Source organism: Ictidomys tridecemlineatus, chromosome 2 (genome assembly GCF_052094955.1).
Source record: "Ictidomys tridecemlineatus isolate mIctTri1 chromosome 2, mIctTri1.hap1, whole genome shotgun sequence".
Lineage (NCBI taxonomy): Eukaryota > Metazoa > Chordata > Mammalia > Rodentia > Sciuridae > Ictidomys > Ictidomys tridecemlineatus.
In genome coordinates this window covers 12,709,609-12,728,472 of record NC_135478.1, presented here as the reverse complement: position 1 = coordinate 12,728,472, position 18,864 = coordinate 12,709,609, and the positions used below count along the sequence as shown (strand labels likewise).

The following is an 18,864-nucleotide window of genomic DNA, read 5'->3' as shown; positions in this document are numbered from 1 at the left end:
AGTTTTTGGCGGACACAACATCTTTGTTGGTATGTGGTGCTGAGGATTGAACCCGGGCTGCACGCATGCCAGGCGAGCACGCTACCGCTTGAGCCACATCCCCAGCCCCTAAAAAAATATTTTTAAATGTGCAGCTCCCCTATCTCAAAATGAAAAATAAAAAAGGGCTGGGGATGTAGCTTAGTGGTAAAACACCCCTGGGTTCAATTCCCAGTACAAAACAAACAAACAAATGTGTGTGGCTCTTTATGTATCAATTATGCCTCAATGAACAGTAAAAAACAAAACCAAACCCTCCAGTCCTTCTTTTGCTTAGTTGTAAGGGTCCGGCGGAGCGTCGGAGGGAGAGACCACACAAGAGACCAGCTTCATGCAATTGCAGGGGGAAGTTTTATTGAACCAGCATGCTGGGGCTCAAGGCTCACTCAGGAAGGGAGAGCAGCCCAGAGCCCAGAGCAGAGATCAAGCAGAGCTTAAGTACACTTTTTGGAGAGGGTGGGGGGCTTTGCATACATCAGAACAAATCATCTTGAGGCGAGGGAAAATTGAACAACAACCCTGAGCCATGATTAGTACATCTATTGGCGGGAACAATCTGGGCAGGGGTGATTGGTCATCCCTGAGCGGAGTACACATTTAAACTGATTGGTTTTGTGGCCTGGATGCTTACATCTGAGCTATTTGAAGCCCTTAGCTAATAAACAACCAGGGAATCAATGGAAATATTTACTGGGCAGTTCAGGTATTGTTCTAACAGCTACAGAGATTACAGGTTCCGGGGGTAGCAGAGGAATTTTAACAATACCTGGCCTATTATTATTATTTTTAGCCCAAGCCTTTCAATTTAGAAACCTTACAATCCCCAGTCTTTTACACTTTAACTCAGACTCTTGCAGCTTAGAGTCAGCTTAGAAATTTTACCTTTACATAGTTACCTGGTCTCCAGGTTCTTCTTGATGCTCCAGCACAGAATACTGGTTTTCATATCTAAGTTCCTTTTTGGGGGGATACTGGAGATTGAACTCAGGGGCACTTGGCCACTGAGCCACATCCCAGCCCTATTTTGTATTTTATTTAGAGACAGGTCTCACTGAGTTGAGAAACACCTTGAAAAACCAGCCTCTACCTCAGAGCACAGCCTGTCCAAGGAAGGGACATCACCTTTGTCCTTGGGAAGACCCACAGAGCACTCCTAGGCACATTCCCACCCTGCTAAGTTGTTTATCTACAAATAACAGGAGAGATCTGCTGCACCAGGTGTCCCTGACTCAGTCAGGCTAGGGGGGGACCCATAGCAACCCCCTAGCGGCCACCAATCAGCATGAGACAGGGAAATACCTGGGATCCAGATGACCCTCCCCTTAGTTTATGGTGTTGGGAAACCATGTAGTTCAGCACAAACACCCCTCATAGGTTAAATCAATCAGTTCAAACAAATCCCCCTCTTGTATGAACCAATCACCCCTACCCAACTTGTTCCCGCCAGTGAATGTGCTAATCAGGTTTTAGAGTTGTTTTATGACTTTCCCGAGGTCTGTGATGATTTGCTAAGCGATGCTAGATGTATGTGAAGTCCCTGACTTCCCCAAAGAGTGTATAAAACTGCTGCAAACCCTGGGCTGGGCCTCTCAGGGTCACCAGCTGCTGTGTGTGCTCACACTAGCTTGCAATAAAACACCTCTTTGCTGCTTACATCGATCTTGGTCTCTGGTGGTCTTTTGGGGGTCCTCAATTTGAGCATAACAGTTACTCCCCTTTTTCTTGGGGGTTGTTATTTTTCATATCTTCAGGCTGAGGAGGTGGGCCTTGGGCCTCCAGCCAATCAGGGAGTGGAGGCTGGCCTCTGGGAGGCATCCCACCAGGAGTGGGGCGTGGGGAGAGCGCCTGGCGCCCCCCAGTGCTCCTTTCCGGGTCTATGGCGCTCTAAGCTCCCTCTTCCGAGGGCGGTCTGGAAGGGTTCCGTCCCCTGTCGCTGGGCCTGTCTCAGCGAGCTCACCTGGAGCTCCCAGAAGCCGGAAAATGGTGAGTGCCGAGGCCAGGGATCCCCAGAAGTGGGTGGGAGCCTACGGGAAAGGGACCCAGCCTCCCGAGGCAGCTCCGGAGTCCCGCGCAACCCGCTGCGGACGCCTCGGGTCACGCAGCCAGGACCGGCGTCCTGTCGCGTGGGTCCTCTGACCGCGGGACCCGCTCTGGGCAGTTGGGCGCGCGCATCCCCGCGCGGCCCGGGGCTGCGCCGAGAGGGAGGCGCGAGGCAGGCTCCCAGCAGAACCGAGTCCTGTCCCTCCTTCCTCCGCGGACGGACTTGATGGCCTTGAATGTTCTCGGTGTTGGGGAAGCGGGTTTCGAATCCGTGAAGAATTCTCCCCCCAAACTAGGAAAACCGACCTGAGTGAGGCGGTTGCTGTGCGGGGCGAGGGTGGGAGTAGTGGCCCCCGAGAAGGGACGACCCGGTTTTAAGACGGAGTCGTACAGGCGGGTGGGTTCTTTGCCTTTGCAAATTCTAAGAATGAGATCCTGGGACTGGGGGTGGGGGTGGGGTAGTAAGATTTATTGAAAGCCGGGAAAGGCGCCCTGGGGTAAAGGGGCCCGCCCGCGGAGGGTACCGGTGTCTGTTCGCCTGGGGGTTTTCTAGGTTTCTGTACTGGCTCGCAGTGGTGATTGATGGGGAGGGGGTGTGCTAATCTGGGATGCTGGCGTGAGCCAGGCAAGCTCTCTGAGCTTTGGATTTAATAAGCCAATCAGAAGTGCATAATTTCAGTCCCTTTTTCACATAATTAAGAGGACAGGTCTCACCCGGTGGTCTGTTGGAGGGAGGAAGCACGTCCGGTACCGGTCTGCTTGTGGGCAGCAGTTGCCAGGGGTAAGGGCAGGGTGAAAGGAAAATGACCACAACACTTGGAGCAAACAAGAGATCTTTATTGCAGCAGTGCAACAAAGGAGAAAAGAGAGAGAGAGAGAGAAGTAAGAGAGAGCAAGAGCAAGAGAGACAGAGCAAAAGAGCAAGAGAGAGAGGGGCTCTGCAGGAGGGAGTTTTTATAGCCCAAATCTAATGGGGCCTCTGGGTCTGCAAGCTGCCTTGTTGGCACAAGGGGGGTTAAATGGTCAGCCTTGAGCAGGGGTTGAGTGTTCAAACTTAAGCAAATGCTGAGGGCTGTTGCCAAGTAGGAATGACGCATCGAAATTTCCTTGCCAGCGTACCCCATGTTAAATGGACTTGCCTTGGAAATTCGCTGTGACATTGCATGTGTGTTTGAGAAAGGTGACCCTGCTCAAGGACCAGGGTGGATCCAGATTTAGGGTGTATCCTGCAGGTTTTAGGAGGTAGCCTGCTCCTTGTGTTTAGGGCGTTCCTGGTTTAGAACAATTCCGGTTTAAGGCAGTTCCAGGTTTAAGGTTATTCCTGCTGGGAATAGGGCGAATCCTGCTGCCTGAGTTTCCGTTGAGTTCTCCTGGAATTGAGAAAGTATTTGGGACGTGAATTGGGCAGCAGAACTTGCATTTCCCCAGGACGCGTTTGTACAGGGCCGGTGTGAGTTCGGGAATAAAGAATTGCTGTTTGAATCTACAAGGTGTGAGTGGCTCATGATTTTGTGCCCAGCCAAGACTGCGGCAAGCAAACAGGTGATAAAAGGACCAGACAGAGGGGGTTTGAGTGTGTGGGCTATCCTGCAGCTTACATTTGTTCAGCCTGCCCTGCAGATAACATAGTTTGGCCTGTCCTGCACCTAACATTCCTCCCTTTTTGTTTTTCTAGATGACAGGGGGGCAGCGTAAAATCCTCTGGCTATTTCCTGCTTAATGGTGGGACCTAGGAAGGAAATTGGAGGAATGTTTGGGGGACAGGTCTGGGAATACCAAGGCAGTTAGAAATAACATCCAGTGGCTATAGACAGTTATTTTGGCAGAGACAAAGTCCATAAAGGTTCCTTGAAGCCACAAGTCCTCGATGGCATCAAACCAGTCCTGGATGGAGGAGATTCTTGGTATCAGCCACTGGTCCTGTAGCAGGGACTCTAGGAAGTATTGGAGGTGGCTTGGTTGAACCCAGTAATGTTAAGGGTGACAGCCCGCTTGCAGCCAGTGGAAGAGCAATAGCCTTGATCCATAAATTGAGAGTGGGTGGTGTCATCCTGGTGTCAAGTCACTTGGATGTTAAAGCACCATCTGTGGTTGGGATAGAAACTTGAGATTAATGATTAGTAAAAGAAGAAGAGAGTTGGCAAAAAATTTTGAGTTTGGTAGGTATGGTGGAAGTCCAGGACTGGACATTTGGAACAGGTGCCTTTTTAAGGTGGAAGACATGGTACCAGGGGGAGTGGCCCAAAAGCTTGGTCACCACTGGAATAGTAACTCTGAGTCTATGGGGTCCTGTCCAGCATTCTTGAAGTAAGACTGAGTCACCCAGTTGAAGAGGGTTCAATTCAGTTGGTGGTTGTGCAGTGATTGAGGCAATGAATGGAACAGGAAGGCACCGGTCTGCATGTTCCCTTAGGAGTTTGCGTAGAAGTGTGAGATTAGGCAGGTAGGACACAAGGGGAGGAGGAGGGATTGGAAAGCTTTGGTTGATTAAGAAAGGGCACCCAGAGAGTAGCTCAAAGGGGCTAAGGCCTGAGGGAGCTCTTGGGGCTGCCTGAATTCAGGTGAGGGCCAGTGGCAGGAGATTGGGCCAGAAGAGCCTGAGTTCAATAGCATTTAGTGAGATGATCCTTGAGAATGCCGTTAGGCCTCTCAACCTTACCCAAGGATTGGGGGTGGTGGGGATGTGGAGCCTCCAAGTGATGTTGAGGCCTTTGGAGACTAGGTGCACAACCTGAGAAGTGAAGGCCGGACTGTGTCTGACTGGATGGAGGCGGGAAGTTCGAACCTGGGAATGATCTGCTGGATGAGGATGGAGGTAACAGTGTCAGCAGTTTCCCTAGATGTAGGGAAGGCTTCTATCCAACCTGAAAATGTATTAACCAAAGTTGTCGCGACCCCTTGCCCGCAAGGAAGACGCAACTCGGGAATCTTCTTTCAGCGGTTTATTCAGGCCCTTGATATTTCTTCTACTAATCCCTCGGATGCCCCTCCCAGCCTTAATATAGCATCTCAAGCCCCAATGCGAAGCTGCCACGTGGAACTTTTTCATAGGGTGCTGAAAAACCATGCGCCAACTCTCCCAAATAAGGAGTTGTTTGTCACATACCACAGCGGAGCCAGCGCCATCTTGTAATGGCGACCATAATCTGCATAAGCGGCAGAGGCGGCTCACCACACAAAGTAAGTAGGGAGCGAAGCTTTTTGTGCCTAGGCACGTGAGTGAAGTTGATCTACCAGTCTTTGCCTGGCTGGTGGCTCCTCATCTGAAGTGTGGGGAGTTTAGGTTTGATGCTTCCTTGTGGGGATACTGTAGAGCAGACAGAATAAGCAGAGTGGACCTGCTGGAGAGTAGTTCTCATTCCTAGGAAGTGAAAGAGGGGGTTGTGAAAACTGGAAAAGGGGGTTAGAGAGGGTTTTAGATGGGCACAGAGTCTCTGGAGCCAGAGGAGTTGGTCATGAGTCATAGGTCTCTGTCTTGGGCATCAGGGTTGGTAGTGATTGACTGACTGGTGAATTTGTGTATCTGATCTTGAAGGAACTTCTGTAGGCAATTTAATAGTCATGGTCCTATTAGGAGAAACATAAAGAGGACTAATAGGGGTCCTGTGAGGAGGAGGAGCCAAGGCCATACTTGACTGAACATTCCCCATGGAGCCTGTTGGCCTAGTTGCTGTCTCCTCTTTTCTAGCTGTTCTTGTCCTTCATTACTCCTAGGAATGACTGTGTTTTTGGCTTAACTGTGTTTGGTAGGTGTCTAAGATCAAGTTGGTCAAAATTGACTTTGTTTCTCTCTATCCTTAAGAGTCAGCCTGAAAGACCCTAGCCCAGTCAGCCTAGTTACCTAAGGCCAAGATATGAAACCAAGATACCAGACAGGCCATAAACAGGTTCAGGCGCCAGGCATGCTTTCCGGACAACCGGTTGAAGAACAGAGCACCCGCATCCTGAGGCATGAATGAATAAACGGGAACAGATAAGCAGGAACAGAAAGAATAGAATGCAAACCTGTGGTTTTTGGAATGCAGACCTGTACCCCCTAGGTGGCCTATATGCTAGATTTAAACAAACCAATAAGAAACCTGTTGCTTCCCGCGCCCGTGAAACCTGTCCCAAACCCTATAAAAATCTCTGTATCCCCAAGCCCGGTGTGCCAGTTCACCAAAGCTCCGGCTGAGGTTCTGCTGGGCACCCGCAGGCGCCTGTGTCCCAATAAACCAACCTCTTGCTTTTGCAGCCAGTGTTTCGTGTGATTCTCCTTGGACAGGGATACGGGGGTCTTTCATTGGACGGGGGTCTTTCAAGCCGGGTTCCCATAGGGTTCGCTCGTGGGGGAACTTGAGAGCAGCTTCCTAGTTCTGCTAGTGACATTTGCGCTAGGATGGGTTCTGGCCTTGCTTGACCATGTGGCTTCCCTTGGAAGCATCAGGGATGTCTCCTGTCTCCAATGACCTTCCTATTCACAGCAAGTGCACTGATTGGCTTTTTATTCTCCAGTGGTCTCAATAATCTCCCTGATCAGGAGGTTATGTGGCCCAGAGTTGCAAAGCTCTTTAGAGAAGTTCCCTGTTCCCTGGATTCAGACTGACTCAGAGGGCCAGAGCCAAATATTGGTTTTCTTGGCTATTTTAACTTAACTTTAATCTTGATCTTAAACATCCAGCAAAGTCAGTTTCACCTTAAATTAAGGGTACTGGGCTTTAGCTGAAGTCTGGCCTACTTTGGAGTCATTCTGACATGTAATAAGATGGGGGCAGACCCTTATCTCTGGTAGGGCAGGGCTCTTTGTAAATCTTAGGTAAAGTGTTCTAGATTGAAGCTGATCTTTGTTTTTCAATATCATTTTATAAAGTTTACATATATTGTTGCTTGATGTCACATGAATACTTGCTAACACAATATATTACATTTAAATTGTACCCCAGTTTATAGAACTTTATGTTAATCTTATTGATGACAGGTCTAGTTATAGAACATTAAATGATATAAATAAATTTCCAATATGTTATTTTTAAAAGCCTAAAATTACCATGTAACCTTTTGGAGAACATCAGCTTGATATAATTTTTTTTAAAAGCTTCTATCTTAATTACTTATATATCTGGAAAATATGAACACATTTAATATACAAAGAAGAGTAATAGTACCACAATTCCTATTGATGTTTTTATATTAATCAAGTTTAGCTCTTAAAGAAATAACATATTACAATATTGTAAAATAACAGTTGTTGTTTAACCATAGTTGTTATAATGCTTAATTCCTTCAAGATTACTTGCTCAAAAAACTTACATATATAATCAACTTACACAGACCTTGTTTATCATTTGCTTAAACCCTCTTATTTACTTAATAGACTCTCTTATCCAGAAACACATTTTCCTTCTTTTAAATCCATACCTAAAACCTTCTAATTTCTCTTTCCCATCTGTTAACCCCTTCTTTATTCACATTTTGAAACAATCCTTGTAAATTTCTGAATTTAGGCAAATTATTCCATTTTAATAAGAGATATTTTGTTATTTGCAGCACACAATTAATCACATCTGTTGACCATTTCATGAAAACATAAACAATGTTTAAGTACATAGAATTATACTGTTGTAGGGATGGACAAGGCAAGGCACCTAAGATAGCACTGAAGATAGGGAAACAATCTTATTTGGTTGCAGCCAGATTCAGAGGGCACAGCTTCTGCTGTAATCAATTAATCCCCTGAACCCCAAGTTTAGGTAGTTTCAGAATTTTGCACCCAGCATGTGAGGGGAGGGGCCCAGAAGTTCACAGTCTGCAGAAGTTCACAAAAAGCAGTTTTTTTCCTCTGTTCTGGGCAAGTTAAATTTTTCAAGGATATCTGGAAGGGGGAGAGATTTTTCTTCCCTTTTCTTCCTCCCCCTGCCAGCTGTTACCATGGATCCCAGTTGGTAACCTCCTTATCTTAGAAATGTAGCCATCTCTGTGAAGCCCAGCTCAAGGCCAGAGGCCTTGTTTACATATTTTGTGAAAAACTAGTAAGGGGGTGTCTAGCTTTTGGAGTGCTGATTTTTCCAGCCAGTGGCCAAGTAAAACAGGGCAACAGGAAAATAGGAAGTTTATCTACATTAAACTTTTTTTGTAGGGACTCTTTTGCTGAAAGTCCTAAAATCAGCCATGGAGAAGATTCTGGAGAAGGTCCGTTAAGACTTTTCTGTGGGCCTGGGTAAGGAGGGGAAGACGGGAAGGTGGGGCTGAGAGCAGCTGTGGATCTGAGAATGAGGAAGGAGATGTGAAAGAATAATGGGAAAGGGGTTTGGGATTTTCCTAGCAAGGAAAACTTGAGCAGCAGAACAGGTAGAGCCGAGGGGAGGATGGGAGTGAGTATCCCAAAAGCCTGTAAGGGATGATTGTTAGTAACCTGTTTTCAGTGATGACAAAGCAACTTTAAAGGCCATTTTCACCAGATCTTGGATAGGGGTCCAGGGGCTCTCCTCAGCTCGTTTGAGCTTTGGGTTAGCTGGTAAGAGGACCTGCTGGGACCTGGTGTGGGCGCTGACAGGAGAAGAGAGGAGTGAGTGGGTGGAGGGATTCCTTCAGTACCTGCTACCTCAGCAAGGGGCAAGGGTCAGAGGAAGGGCGGTGGTGTAGGTGTTTGATCTGGTAATTGGAGGGGAGAGAGCAGGTTGTTCAGGTGGCGGTGACAGCAAAGGGGCTGGGGCAGAAGGCTGAGGGTGAGGACCTCTTTGAGCCGGGTGATAGAGTGGAGGTTCCTCAGCAGGGTCAGAAGAAGTGGAGGAGTCCGGAGGAGGAGAGAGTTGGGGATCGGTGGTTAGGGGAGTTGGTTTGCAGCTAGAAGAATTTGCAGAGGTCTGCAAGAGGTGCAGAGAGCACAAGCAAGAAGAAAGCTTTGATATAGCAGCTTTTTACCCATTTTTTCAAATGCCCACAGTAATTGTAGAGATCCCTTAGAATGGAGGGATCCAGAGACCCAAAAGGGGGGCCATCTGCTTTGGTTGTCTAAGGGATAAGTGGGCCAGGCCTGGGTGCTGTATTTGATCAATTTTTGGGGTTTGATGTCTGGTGTCAAGGAGAGGGTTTTGAGGTTATCCAAGAGGCATTGTAGGGGAGAGTCGACCAGCAGAGAGGACACATTACCCATGTCGCAAAGGTAGTATAAGGAGGAGAGAAGAGGACACAAAGTAGTACAGGGGAGAGGGAAGGAGACGAAAAGATAGTATAAGAGGAGGAGGAAACTGATTTATTGGCAAAAGGGGCGTCCCCGCTAGAGCCAAAAATCAGGAGTGCCTTAGTGGCAGGTTCAAGCTGCAGAGATTGGTCGTCAAATCTACCTACAATTTAGAAGGTGATGTTTTATATATGTGTACATCATGGAATGGGTAAAGAGAACTAATTACTAGATGCATTACTTCACATACCTGTGTGTGTGTGTGTGGTGTGTGAGAGTGTATGTGATAATAACACTTAAAACCCCATGGGCTGGGGTTGTGGCTCAGCGGTAGAGCGCTTGTCTAGCATGTTCGAGGCCCTGGGTTTGATCCACAGCACCACATAAAAATAAATAAATAAAGATATTGTGTCCAACTTAAAAAAAAAATGAACCCCAGAGTTACTTTGCATAGCGGAATGCATTGTTATTAACAGTGGTCACCATGTTGGACAAGGATTTCTTGAGTTCATGCCTCCTATACATCTGAAATTTGGAATCCTTTTATTGACATCTCCCCTCCCTTCTCTCCTTTTCCTGTGTCTTTGTTTGCAGCATAGTTTTTTCTTATAGATAAAAGAACTTTGGGTCTTTTTAAAAAATCAATCTCTCTTCCTCCCTCCCTCCCTCCCTCCTTCCTTCTTTCCTTCCTTCCTTCCTTCCTTCCTTTTTTTCTTTCCACCAGGGATTGAAATCAGGGAAATCGACCACTGAGCCGCACCCCCAGCCCTTATTTTGTATTTTATTTAGAAACAGGGTCTCACTGAGTTGTTTAGTGCCTCGCTTTTGTGGAGGCTGGCTTTGAACCCATGATCTTCCTATCTTAGCCTCCCAGCCACTGGGATTACAGGTGTGTGCCACCACCTGTACTTTACTCAGTCTTTGAATAGGTGTATTTACATAATTCCCATTTAAATTGAATCATTGACATAATCAAATTGTCATATTGACAACTTTAATATTTTTGTTGTCCTTTTTTAAAAAGCTTTTCTTTCTCTGTCTTCCCATGTTTTTGATGGGGGGTACTAGAGATTGAACTCAGAGGCACTCGACCACTGAGCCACATCCCCAGCCCTGTTTGTATTTTATTTAGAGTCAGCATCTCACCGAGTTGCTTAGCGCCTTGCCATTGCTGAGGCTGGCTTTGAACCTACGATCCTCCTGTCTCAGCCTCCCGAACCGCTGGGATTATAGGTGTGTGCCACTCCATACCCAGCTCTGCCCTCTCATTTTAATTGAGCTTTTTCTATGACTCCATTTTTTAAAGAAATATGTAAAAATAATACCTTTATTTTATTTATTTTAATGTAGTGCTGAGGTTCAAAACCAGTGCCTCGCATGTGCTAGGTAAGCGTTCTACCGCTAGCTATAACCCCAGCCCCTATATGATCCATTTTCTTTGTTCTATTAGCCATTTATTATATGTCATCTAAAATTGTTAAGGAGTTTCCCTAGAATTTGAAGTATGCCTTTACAATTAATGTAAATCCACTTTCAAATAACACTCCACTGTTTCATGACACATGAGTATGGTCCCAATTCCTCTTTCCTGTCCCATATAATCAATTACTGCCATTCACCTGATATCCCAGTACCTACAACCACTCAATATTATCATTCTGCACAAGTATCCATCTATTAGATCAGATAAGAATAAGGAAAGTAGATATTTTGTGGTACCCATTTTTCTTTTTTCTCACATTCTTTTCTTAGGTGATCCCAGTTCATAACTTGTACCATTTTCCTTTTCAGTGAAGAATTTTAAACAATTCCTGCAAGACACAATTGATTTCATTCTTATTTTTGTCTTTCTCAGCTGCATAATTTCCACTGACTTGTCTTCATCTTAGCCGATTCATTGTTCTGCTTACATAAATCTGCTTTTGGACACCGCTCGGACCGTGTATGATTTTGAGTGTGTCCCAAGGGTTCGTTTGTTGGGAACCTGGGCCCCAGTGAGGAGACACTAGGGGTGATTCAAGCTGCATGTTATGCATATACTCACTGACCAGAGGCCTATTCTTCCTATTTGGGTGAGACTGTACTACATAGTTCTGTCTTAGTCGCGTTGGGGGAGAATGCATGCACAGACACAGAGGAAGAGTCTGGTTAAGAAGTCAGAGAATGGGTGAGTGGAGTCTGATGCAGCCTGTCACCGTCTTATGAACTCAGCACAGATCACCACTCTGTGAGTCTCATCCTTCCTTTTGGAAACATGTGGGATGTTTCAGAACCTACTGACCTTTGAGGATGTGGCTGTGAACTTCACCCTGGAGGAGTGGGCTTTGCTGGATCCTTCTCAGAAGAAACTCTACAGAGATGTGATGCAGGAAACCCTCAAGAACTGGTCCTTTGTAGGTAAAAAATTTTTTAATTTGAAGACGAGTTTCTTGATCATGGATGCTGTCCAGTGATTAAAAATATGGTAAGACTAGATGCACTCTAGATAGGGCAAAGGGAAGGGAGGGAGCCGGCGGGGTAGGAAAGGTGGTGGAATGAGATGGACATCATTACCCTAAGTACATGTATGAAGACATGAATGCTGTGACTCTACTTTGTGTACAACCAGAGATATGAAAAATTGTGGTCTATATGTGTAATATGAATTGCAGTGCATTCTGCTGTCACATATAACAAATTAAAAAAAGATGAGGCTGGGGTTGTGGCTCAGTGGTAGAGCACTTGTCTAGCACGGGTGATGCAATGGGTTTGATCCTCAGCACCACCTATAAATAAATAATTAAAAATATTGTATCTACCTACAACTGAAAAAAAAATTGAAAATCAAATAAAATATGGTAAGATTACATGGTGGTGAATCAGTCAAGCATGGCTGGGGTGTACAATGAGCACAATATAACAGTCAATTTATAATCTTGCTTGTCTGGATCTATGTTTTAGGGAAAAAATGGGAACATCAGAACATGGAAGATCAGTACAAAAATCCAAAGAGAAATCTAAGGTAATATATATTTGATAGTAGGTTCTCTGAAGAGGATCTTAGATTGTCAGAAAATCTTAAAAACAAGTGAAGGAGGGGCTCGGGATGTGACTCAAGTGGTAGCGTGCTCGCCTGGCATGCGTGAGGCACTGAGTTTGATCCTCAGCACCATATAAAAATAAAATAAAGACACTGCGTCCATCTAAAACTAAAAAATAAATATAAAAAAAAAAACAAGTTGAGGAAAAAATTAAGAGCCTAATTTCAAGTTTACTTAGAAATTTTCCACTAAAAATATATATTCACATGTAATATATTCTTACGGTTTACAAAATAAGTCACTTTGGAACAGTATTAGAATGCTTCATACAAATATGGCTATTTGATAATAGTTCTGATCTAGCTGTGTTACAGAGCATTGAGTTCAAGTTTGAAAAATTCGAGCTGGATGGGCTGGGGATGTGGCTCAAGCAGTAAGCCTGGCATGCGTGCGGCCCGGGTTCGATCCTCAGCACCACATACCAACAAAGATACCTGCCAAAAATTAAAAAATAAATATCAAAATTCTCTCTCTCTCTCTTTAAAAAAAAAAAAAATTCGAGCTGGATATAAAGCCTACACTTTCCTTTTAAATTTTACAGTATACATTGAATATGTCAATAGATATAAAACTGTGTATAAGCAAACCCTTAATGATGTGATTCTCATATTTTGTAGAAGTCAAGCGGCAGAGAGACTCCGTGAGCATAAAGAAGGAAAAACCTTCAGCCAGATTCCAGATCATATTGTGGCCAAGAAAACTCCTAGACCCAAACCAAGTGGAAGCCATGTGGCTGGAGGAGTGGCCATTGGTCATTCATCATTGAAGAGGTCCAGACCCAGACCGTTTGAGTATCAGGAATACAGAGACCAACCCTATGAATGCCAAGTGTGTGATAAGGCCTTTAGGCTGCCCAGTTACCTTCGAAAACATGAAAGGATACACACTAGAGAGAAACCCTACCAACATGAGCAGTGTGGGAGAAAGTTCACTCGTCCCCATCAGGCTGAAAGACACACAGGTGGCCAAGGGTCTCCTTATCCCAGTTTCCTTCGAAATCATAAAGCAAGTCACATGAGAGAGGAAATGTATGAACCCAAGCAATGGGGGAAAAACTTACTGAATTCCAGTTCCCTTCAAATACATAAAAGGATTCGCAGTGGAAAGAAGCCCTATAAATGTAAGCTATGTGATAAGACCTTCCGGCATCCCAGTCACCTTCGAATACATGAACGAACTCACACTGGAGAGAAACCCTATGAGTGTAAGAAGTGTGGCAGAATGTTCACTTATTCCCACTCAGTTCAAAGGCACATGGCAACTCACAGTGGAGAGTGGAATTACAAATGCAAGGTGTGCGATCAAGGTTTTTTTTATCCTAGTTCTCTTCGAATCCATGAACTCACTCACAATGGAGAGCAACCTTATGAATGTAAAGAGTGTGGTAAAACCTTTAAATACGCTTCTTCCTTTCGAAACCATGAAACCACTCACACAGGGAAGAAGCCTTATAAATGTGAGCAGTGTGGGAAAGGCTTCAGTTGTCTTACTTACTTTCGAAGTCACATGAGAACCCATGGTAAGCAGAAGAAGCCTTATGACTGTCAGGAATGTGGGAAAACATTTGTCTGTTTCCACTACTTTCGAAAACACATGCTCTTACACAGAACAGTGGAGATGGACGGACTTAACAAATGTAAGCAATGTGGGCTAGCCTTCAGGCGTTCCAGTGCCTTGTATAAACATGAAAGGACTCATAGTGGAGAATAGCCTTATGAGTGTGACATGCTTATGTATTCAGTCATTTCGGTTAGAAGTACATGAAAAAAATAAATATGGTACTACCCAAGCATTAAAGACTTTTACTGGAACAAATTCTGTATATAGAATGTGGGACATTTTTTTTCACACAACCCTACTGGCCCATGTGAGAAGACCAGAGAAAGAAAGCCTACAATATTATCAACATGGGGCACTGGGGATGTGGCTCAAGTGGTAGCGCGCTCGCCTGGCATGCGTGCGGCCCAGGTTCGATCCTCAGCACCACACACAAAGATGTTGTGTCTGCCAAAAACTAAAAAAAAAAAAATATATAAAAAAATTCTCTCTTTCTCTCTCTCACTCTCTCTTTAAAAAAAAAAATGTATATATTATCAACATGGGAAAGCTTCTCATTCTCCAAGTTGAACTTGAAGTGATGCAAGAACACATTTAAACAATTTTTTTAAATTTTAATATTTTATTTTTTAGTTCTTGGTGGACACAACATCTTTGTTTGTATGTGGTGCTGAGGATGGAACCTGGGCCGCACGCATGCCAGGTGAGCGCGCTACCGCTTGAGCCACATCCCCAGCACCACATTTAAACAAATGTGGATAAATCTTCCATTGGCCCGCAACTTACAACATGTAAAAAATGCACAGCTTATCCAAACCCTGTAAATGTGAGAAATATGTGAAAATTTTTTCAGTGTTAATAAACTGTCTTGTGAAAACTCCCCATGTGAAATAATTCTATAAGTCTAAGAAATATGAAATGCCTGATGCAAATTATTATACATGTAATGCTCCCCAGAAACCACAGTTGGAAAGAAACTTAATAGGGGTTTGGGTTGTGGCTCAGTGGTAGGGTGATCACATAGTACGTGTGAGGCCCTGGGTTCGATCCTCACCATATTAAAATAAAGGTATTGTATCCAACTACAACAAAAACAAATATTAAAAAAAAAAAGAAATTCGGGCTGGGGATGTGGCTCAAGCAGTATCGCGCTTGCCTGGCATGTGTGCGGCCTGGGTTCGATCCTCAGCACCACATACAAACAAAGATGTTGTGTCTGCCGAAAACTAAAAAATAAATATTAAAATTTTCTCTCTCTCTCTTAAAAAAAAATAATTAAAAAAAAAGAAATTCATTTTTTTTTAAAGAAACAACAAAAATTACTTTGTCTTTCTCATGGCTAATTCTTTTTTTTTATTATTAATATTTTTAGTTGTCAATGGACCTTTATTTTACTTATTTACATGTGGTGCTAAGAATCGAACCCAGTTCCTTGTGCATGCTAAGCCAGCACTCTACCACTAGGCTACTGTTGTAGGGACAAATGAGGCAAGGCATCGGAGATAGCAGGAAACAGTTTTATTTGGCTGCAGCCAGGTTCAGAGGGCACAGCTTTTGCTGTAATCAATTAATCCCCTGAACCCCGAGTTCAGGGAGTTTCAGAGTTTTATACCCAGCATGTAAGGGGAAGGGCTCAGAAGTTCACAGAAAAGCAGCTTTTTCTTTCACTGTTGTGGCCAAGTTAACTCTTCAAGGACAACACCTGAGAAGGGAGAGCTTCTCCCCAAATGGAGCCCATTTGTAACTTATCTTAAAAATGTAGACATCACTGTGAAACCCAGCTCAAGGCCAGAGGCCTTGTTTGCACATTTCTACAAACTACTATACTGGATACAAGTTTGTGAAAAACTAGTAAGGGGGTGTCAAGCACCTAGAGTGCTGGTATCTTCTCTGCCAGTGGCCAAGTAAAACAGGGCAACAGGAAAATAGGAAGTTTATCTCCATTGGACTCTTTCGCAGAGACTCTTAAAATAAAAAATTAAAATTAGGGCTGGGGTTGTGGCTCAGCAGTAAAGTGCTCGCCTAGCATGTGCGAGGCCCCGGGTTTGATCCTCAGCACCACATAAAAATAAATAAAATAAAGGCATTGTGTCCAACTACAACTTAAAAAAAAATTAAAATTAAACGTACGCATTTTTCAGACTCATGATAGTAAACATATTCCTGGTTCTTCTTAGCCATTTTTAAGATTCCACTGGATTCTGACACTACCTGACTCCACAGGTTTAAGGGCTGAGTCCCCCAAGACAACCCTTATGTCAGATGCAAGTGAAAAATTGGGGATTCAAAAGTACCCACATTTCTGCCAAGATTGGCTATGGCGTCAAGTTCCCACACTCTCCCCGTTCCTTCAGGATTGCTAATTTGCTAAAAGGACTCACAGAGTTCAGGAAAGTTCTTAGTATTACTAGTTTATGATAAAGGATACAACCCAGGAAGAGCCAAATAGAAGAGATGTAGGGCAAGCTATGGAGTTAGGGGATAAGGAATCTTCCAGGTCCCACCCAGAGGTCCCAAGCTTCCAGCACCTCTGTGTGTCCACCTACCCAGAAGTTCACACACCACATTTAGGGGCTCTCGCGTAGGTTTCTGGTATTTTTACATGATGGATTAGTTCATCAGTCCTTGAGGATTCACTCATGACTCATCCCTTTTTCCTTCCTGAGGTCCCGCGGGTGTGGCTCAACATTTCAACGTTCCCATCAATTATAAATCAAAATAATTAAAAATTTGTCTACCCTTTAAGCATGCCTTGGTCTTTCTGGTGACCTGACCATTCGCCATCCTGAAGCTACTTAGGGGTTCCCAAATATCTCACTAGAATTTAGAAGACAATTTATCATTCCAGAGATATTAAAGTAACAGAAGCTCTTGAGTTACAATCTCTGGACTAATCCATGACCCATAACATCTGATGTGTGACTTCAATGAGCAGGTGATATGACAGGTTGCAGAGAAGAGCAGGGAAGAAGATGTCCTTGGTACTCATCCAAAATATCACCACTTATCCCCTTAGACATTTCAAAAAGATAATTCAAATCAGAGGATGTGTCTGAGGGGTAGTCAACCTGGGGCCATTTTGTCACAAAGTCCCCGGTGATGACCATCAGCTTGGAATGTTAGGGACTGCAGAAGCAGTGGAAAAAAGAGTTCACATTTGATCATTTATGTGAACTGGTATAGAAAGTGACTAATTTGCTGAAATCTTTGCATTCTCGATGCAATGATTATTTGCAAATTTTTAAAACCACATGAAATATCCTCAGGTTTCTCTATTCACTTTACAAGTAAACTGAGAGGTACAGCAGGTAATTTTTTTGTTGTTGTTTTCAATTGAAATATTTGGATTCAGCATCTTTGTCTCACTTAATGCAGCATCTCTAACTCATGGATATTAGTGTGAAGCAGGTGAATAAATAGTGGGGCAGGGAAACAAAGGGAGGAGGCCCCTCCCCCCCAGGGCCCCCTCCCCCCCAGTCCAAGCTGAAGACCCTCTTGAGCCTGCTAAGGGAGGGGAATGAAGTTCCTCTTGGTGCTTCCTGGGCAGCTGCCCTCCACAGGTGGCTGATAAGCTGCTCAGAACACCTGCAGAAGGAGTGTTGCCCGTGAGAAGCTGCAGAGCCTCATGCAGATGTAATTGGGGCTTCTAGTCTTTCTGGAGTGGTTACTGGTTGTCCCGACTTTCCTGAACAGTGATTTTGTTTTGGCATGCCTAGAGATGCTGATTATATGATGAAAGTCTCCTGGAGAAAGGGTTCACACATTTTGTTGGGTGCAGAGCAGGCTGAACTGTGTTGTCTGAAGGGCAGGCTGAACAGATGTTGGCTGCAAGATAGCCCACGCACTCAAACCCCCCTCTATCTGGTCCTTTATCACCTGTTTGTCTCAAGTCTGAACATTCAACCCCGCTCAAGACTGAACATTTAACCCCCCCTTGGGCCAACAAGGCAGCTTGCAGACCCAGTGGCCCCATTAGATTTGGGCTATAAAACCTCCCTCCTGCCAGGCACCCCCACTCTCTTGCTCTCTCTCTCTTGCTCTTTATCTTTCTTGGCATGCACTCTCTGTCTCTTGCTCTTGCTCTCTCTCTCTTGGTCTCTTCTCTTTTCTCTCTCTCTCCTTCTTTCCTTCTTTCCTTTCTCTTTGTTGTGAAAGACCCCAGACCAACAACCTCAGGCCTAGTTGCAAAACTACCGAGGCATGTCACAAACCTAGCAGGCACCAGAGGTGTTTTTCAGATAATCAGTTAGGTGTAACCGGTTGAGAAAGGACAAAGAACCAGGTCTCAAGGCATGCCTGAATGAGCAGGAACAGGAGGACCAGAGTGCAAATATGTAGCTTTTATGTGGTTCTTTTTCAGTAGCATACAGTGAAAAACAACTTTGCCCTTTAGGTAATCTATATGCTGGGTTTAAAATTAACTATTCTGCAATCTGTATACAGAGTAAAAATGGGAGTTCATAACCCACTTGAATCAAATGTATGAAATATGATATGTCAAGAGCTATGTAATGTTTTGAACAACCAATAAGAAAAAAAAAAAAAAGAAACCTATTGTTTACCGCACGCGAAAATTGCCCCTTTACCCTATAAAAATCTCTGCATCCCCAAGCCCGGTGTGCCAGCTCACCAAAGCTCCGGCTGAAGTTCTGCTGGGCACCCGCAGGCGCCTGTGTCTCAATAAACAAACCTCTTGCTTTTGCAGCCAGTGTTTCGTGTGATTCTCCTTGGACAGGGAAACGGGGGTCTTTCAGTTGCACTGCTGCAATAAAGATCTTTTGGTTGCTCCAAGTGTTGTGGTCACTTTTCTTTCACATTTCACAATTTATTTGGCAAGAACCTTAAAGTAAATCCATGTGGTACTGTAAGGGTCTGGCGAAGCGTCGGAGAAAGAGACCACCAAGAGACCACTCATGCAATTGGCAGAAGGGGATTTATTGAACCAGCATGCTGGGGCTCAGAGCCCACTCGAGAAGAGAGAGCAGCCCA

General features: G+C 44.6%; 1 protein-coding gene and 1 long non-coding RNA gene across 15 annotated transcripts in view; one reads left to right on the top strand and one right to left on the bottom strand.

The window, feature by feature from the left end:
* Positions 1–1,774: 1,774 nt before the first annotated feature.
* Positions 1,775–14,755, top strand: LOC110598893 (uncharacterized). 14 transcript variants are annotated; one of them, XR_013434202.1, is made up of 8 exons: positions 1,783–2,022; positions 5,882–8,247; positions 10,371–10,471; positions 10,589–10,624; positions 11,094–11,405; positions 11,509–11,635; positions 12,179–12,239; positions 12,936–14,755. XR_013434202.1 is itself a non-coding variant. In XM_078037717.1 (4 exons), exons 1-4 carry the CDS (start codon positions 8,227–8,229, stop codon positions 14,026–14,028), a joined length of 1,302 nt encoding a protein of 433 aa, XP_077893843.1. In that variant the 5' UTR covers positions 7,431–8,226; the 3' UTR covers positions 14,029–14,755. The 14 variants fall into 14 exon arrangements, 1 of the variants encoding a protein (XP_077893843.1); XR_013434200.1 differs by having other exon boundaries at positions 1,784–2,022; positions 5,882–8,275; XR_013434199.1 differs by having other exon boundaries at positions 10,371–10,624.
* LOC144374978 (uncharacterized) overlaps positions 2,896–18,864 on the bottom strand; it is a 100,675-nt gene continuing 84,706 nt past the window's right edge. The window contains exon 2 of the long non-coding RNA XR_013434208.1: positions 2,896–4,164. This is a non-coding gene — a long non-coding RNA (uncharacterized LOC144374978). The remainder of the gene's footprint in view (positions 4,165–18,864) is intronic.

Bases quoted from the DNA above. Each gene is read 5' to 3' on its own strand.
- LOC110598893 (XM_078037717.1), top strand. From the start codon at position 8,227: ATGGAGAAGATTCTGGAGAAG. The intron at 8,248-11,508 runs GTCCGTTAAGAC...GGGATGTTTCAG, and splicing joins TGGAGAAGATTCTGGAGAAG to AACCTACTGACCTTTGAGGA. The intron at 12,240-12,935 runs GTAATATATATT...CATATTTTGTAG, and splicing joins AATCCAAAGAGAAATCTAAG to AAGTCAAGCGGCAGAGAGAC.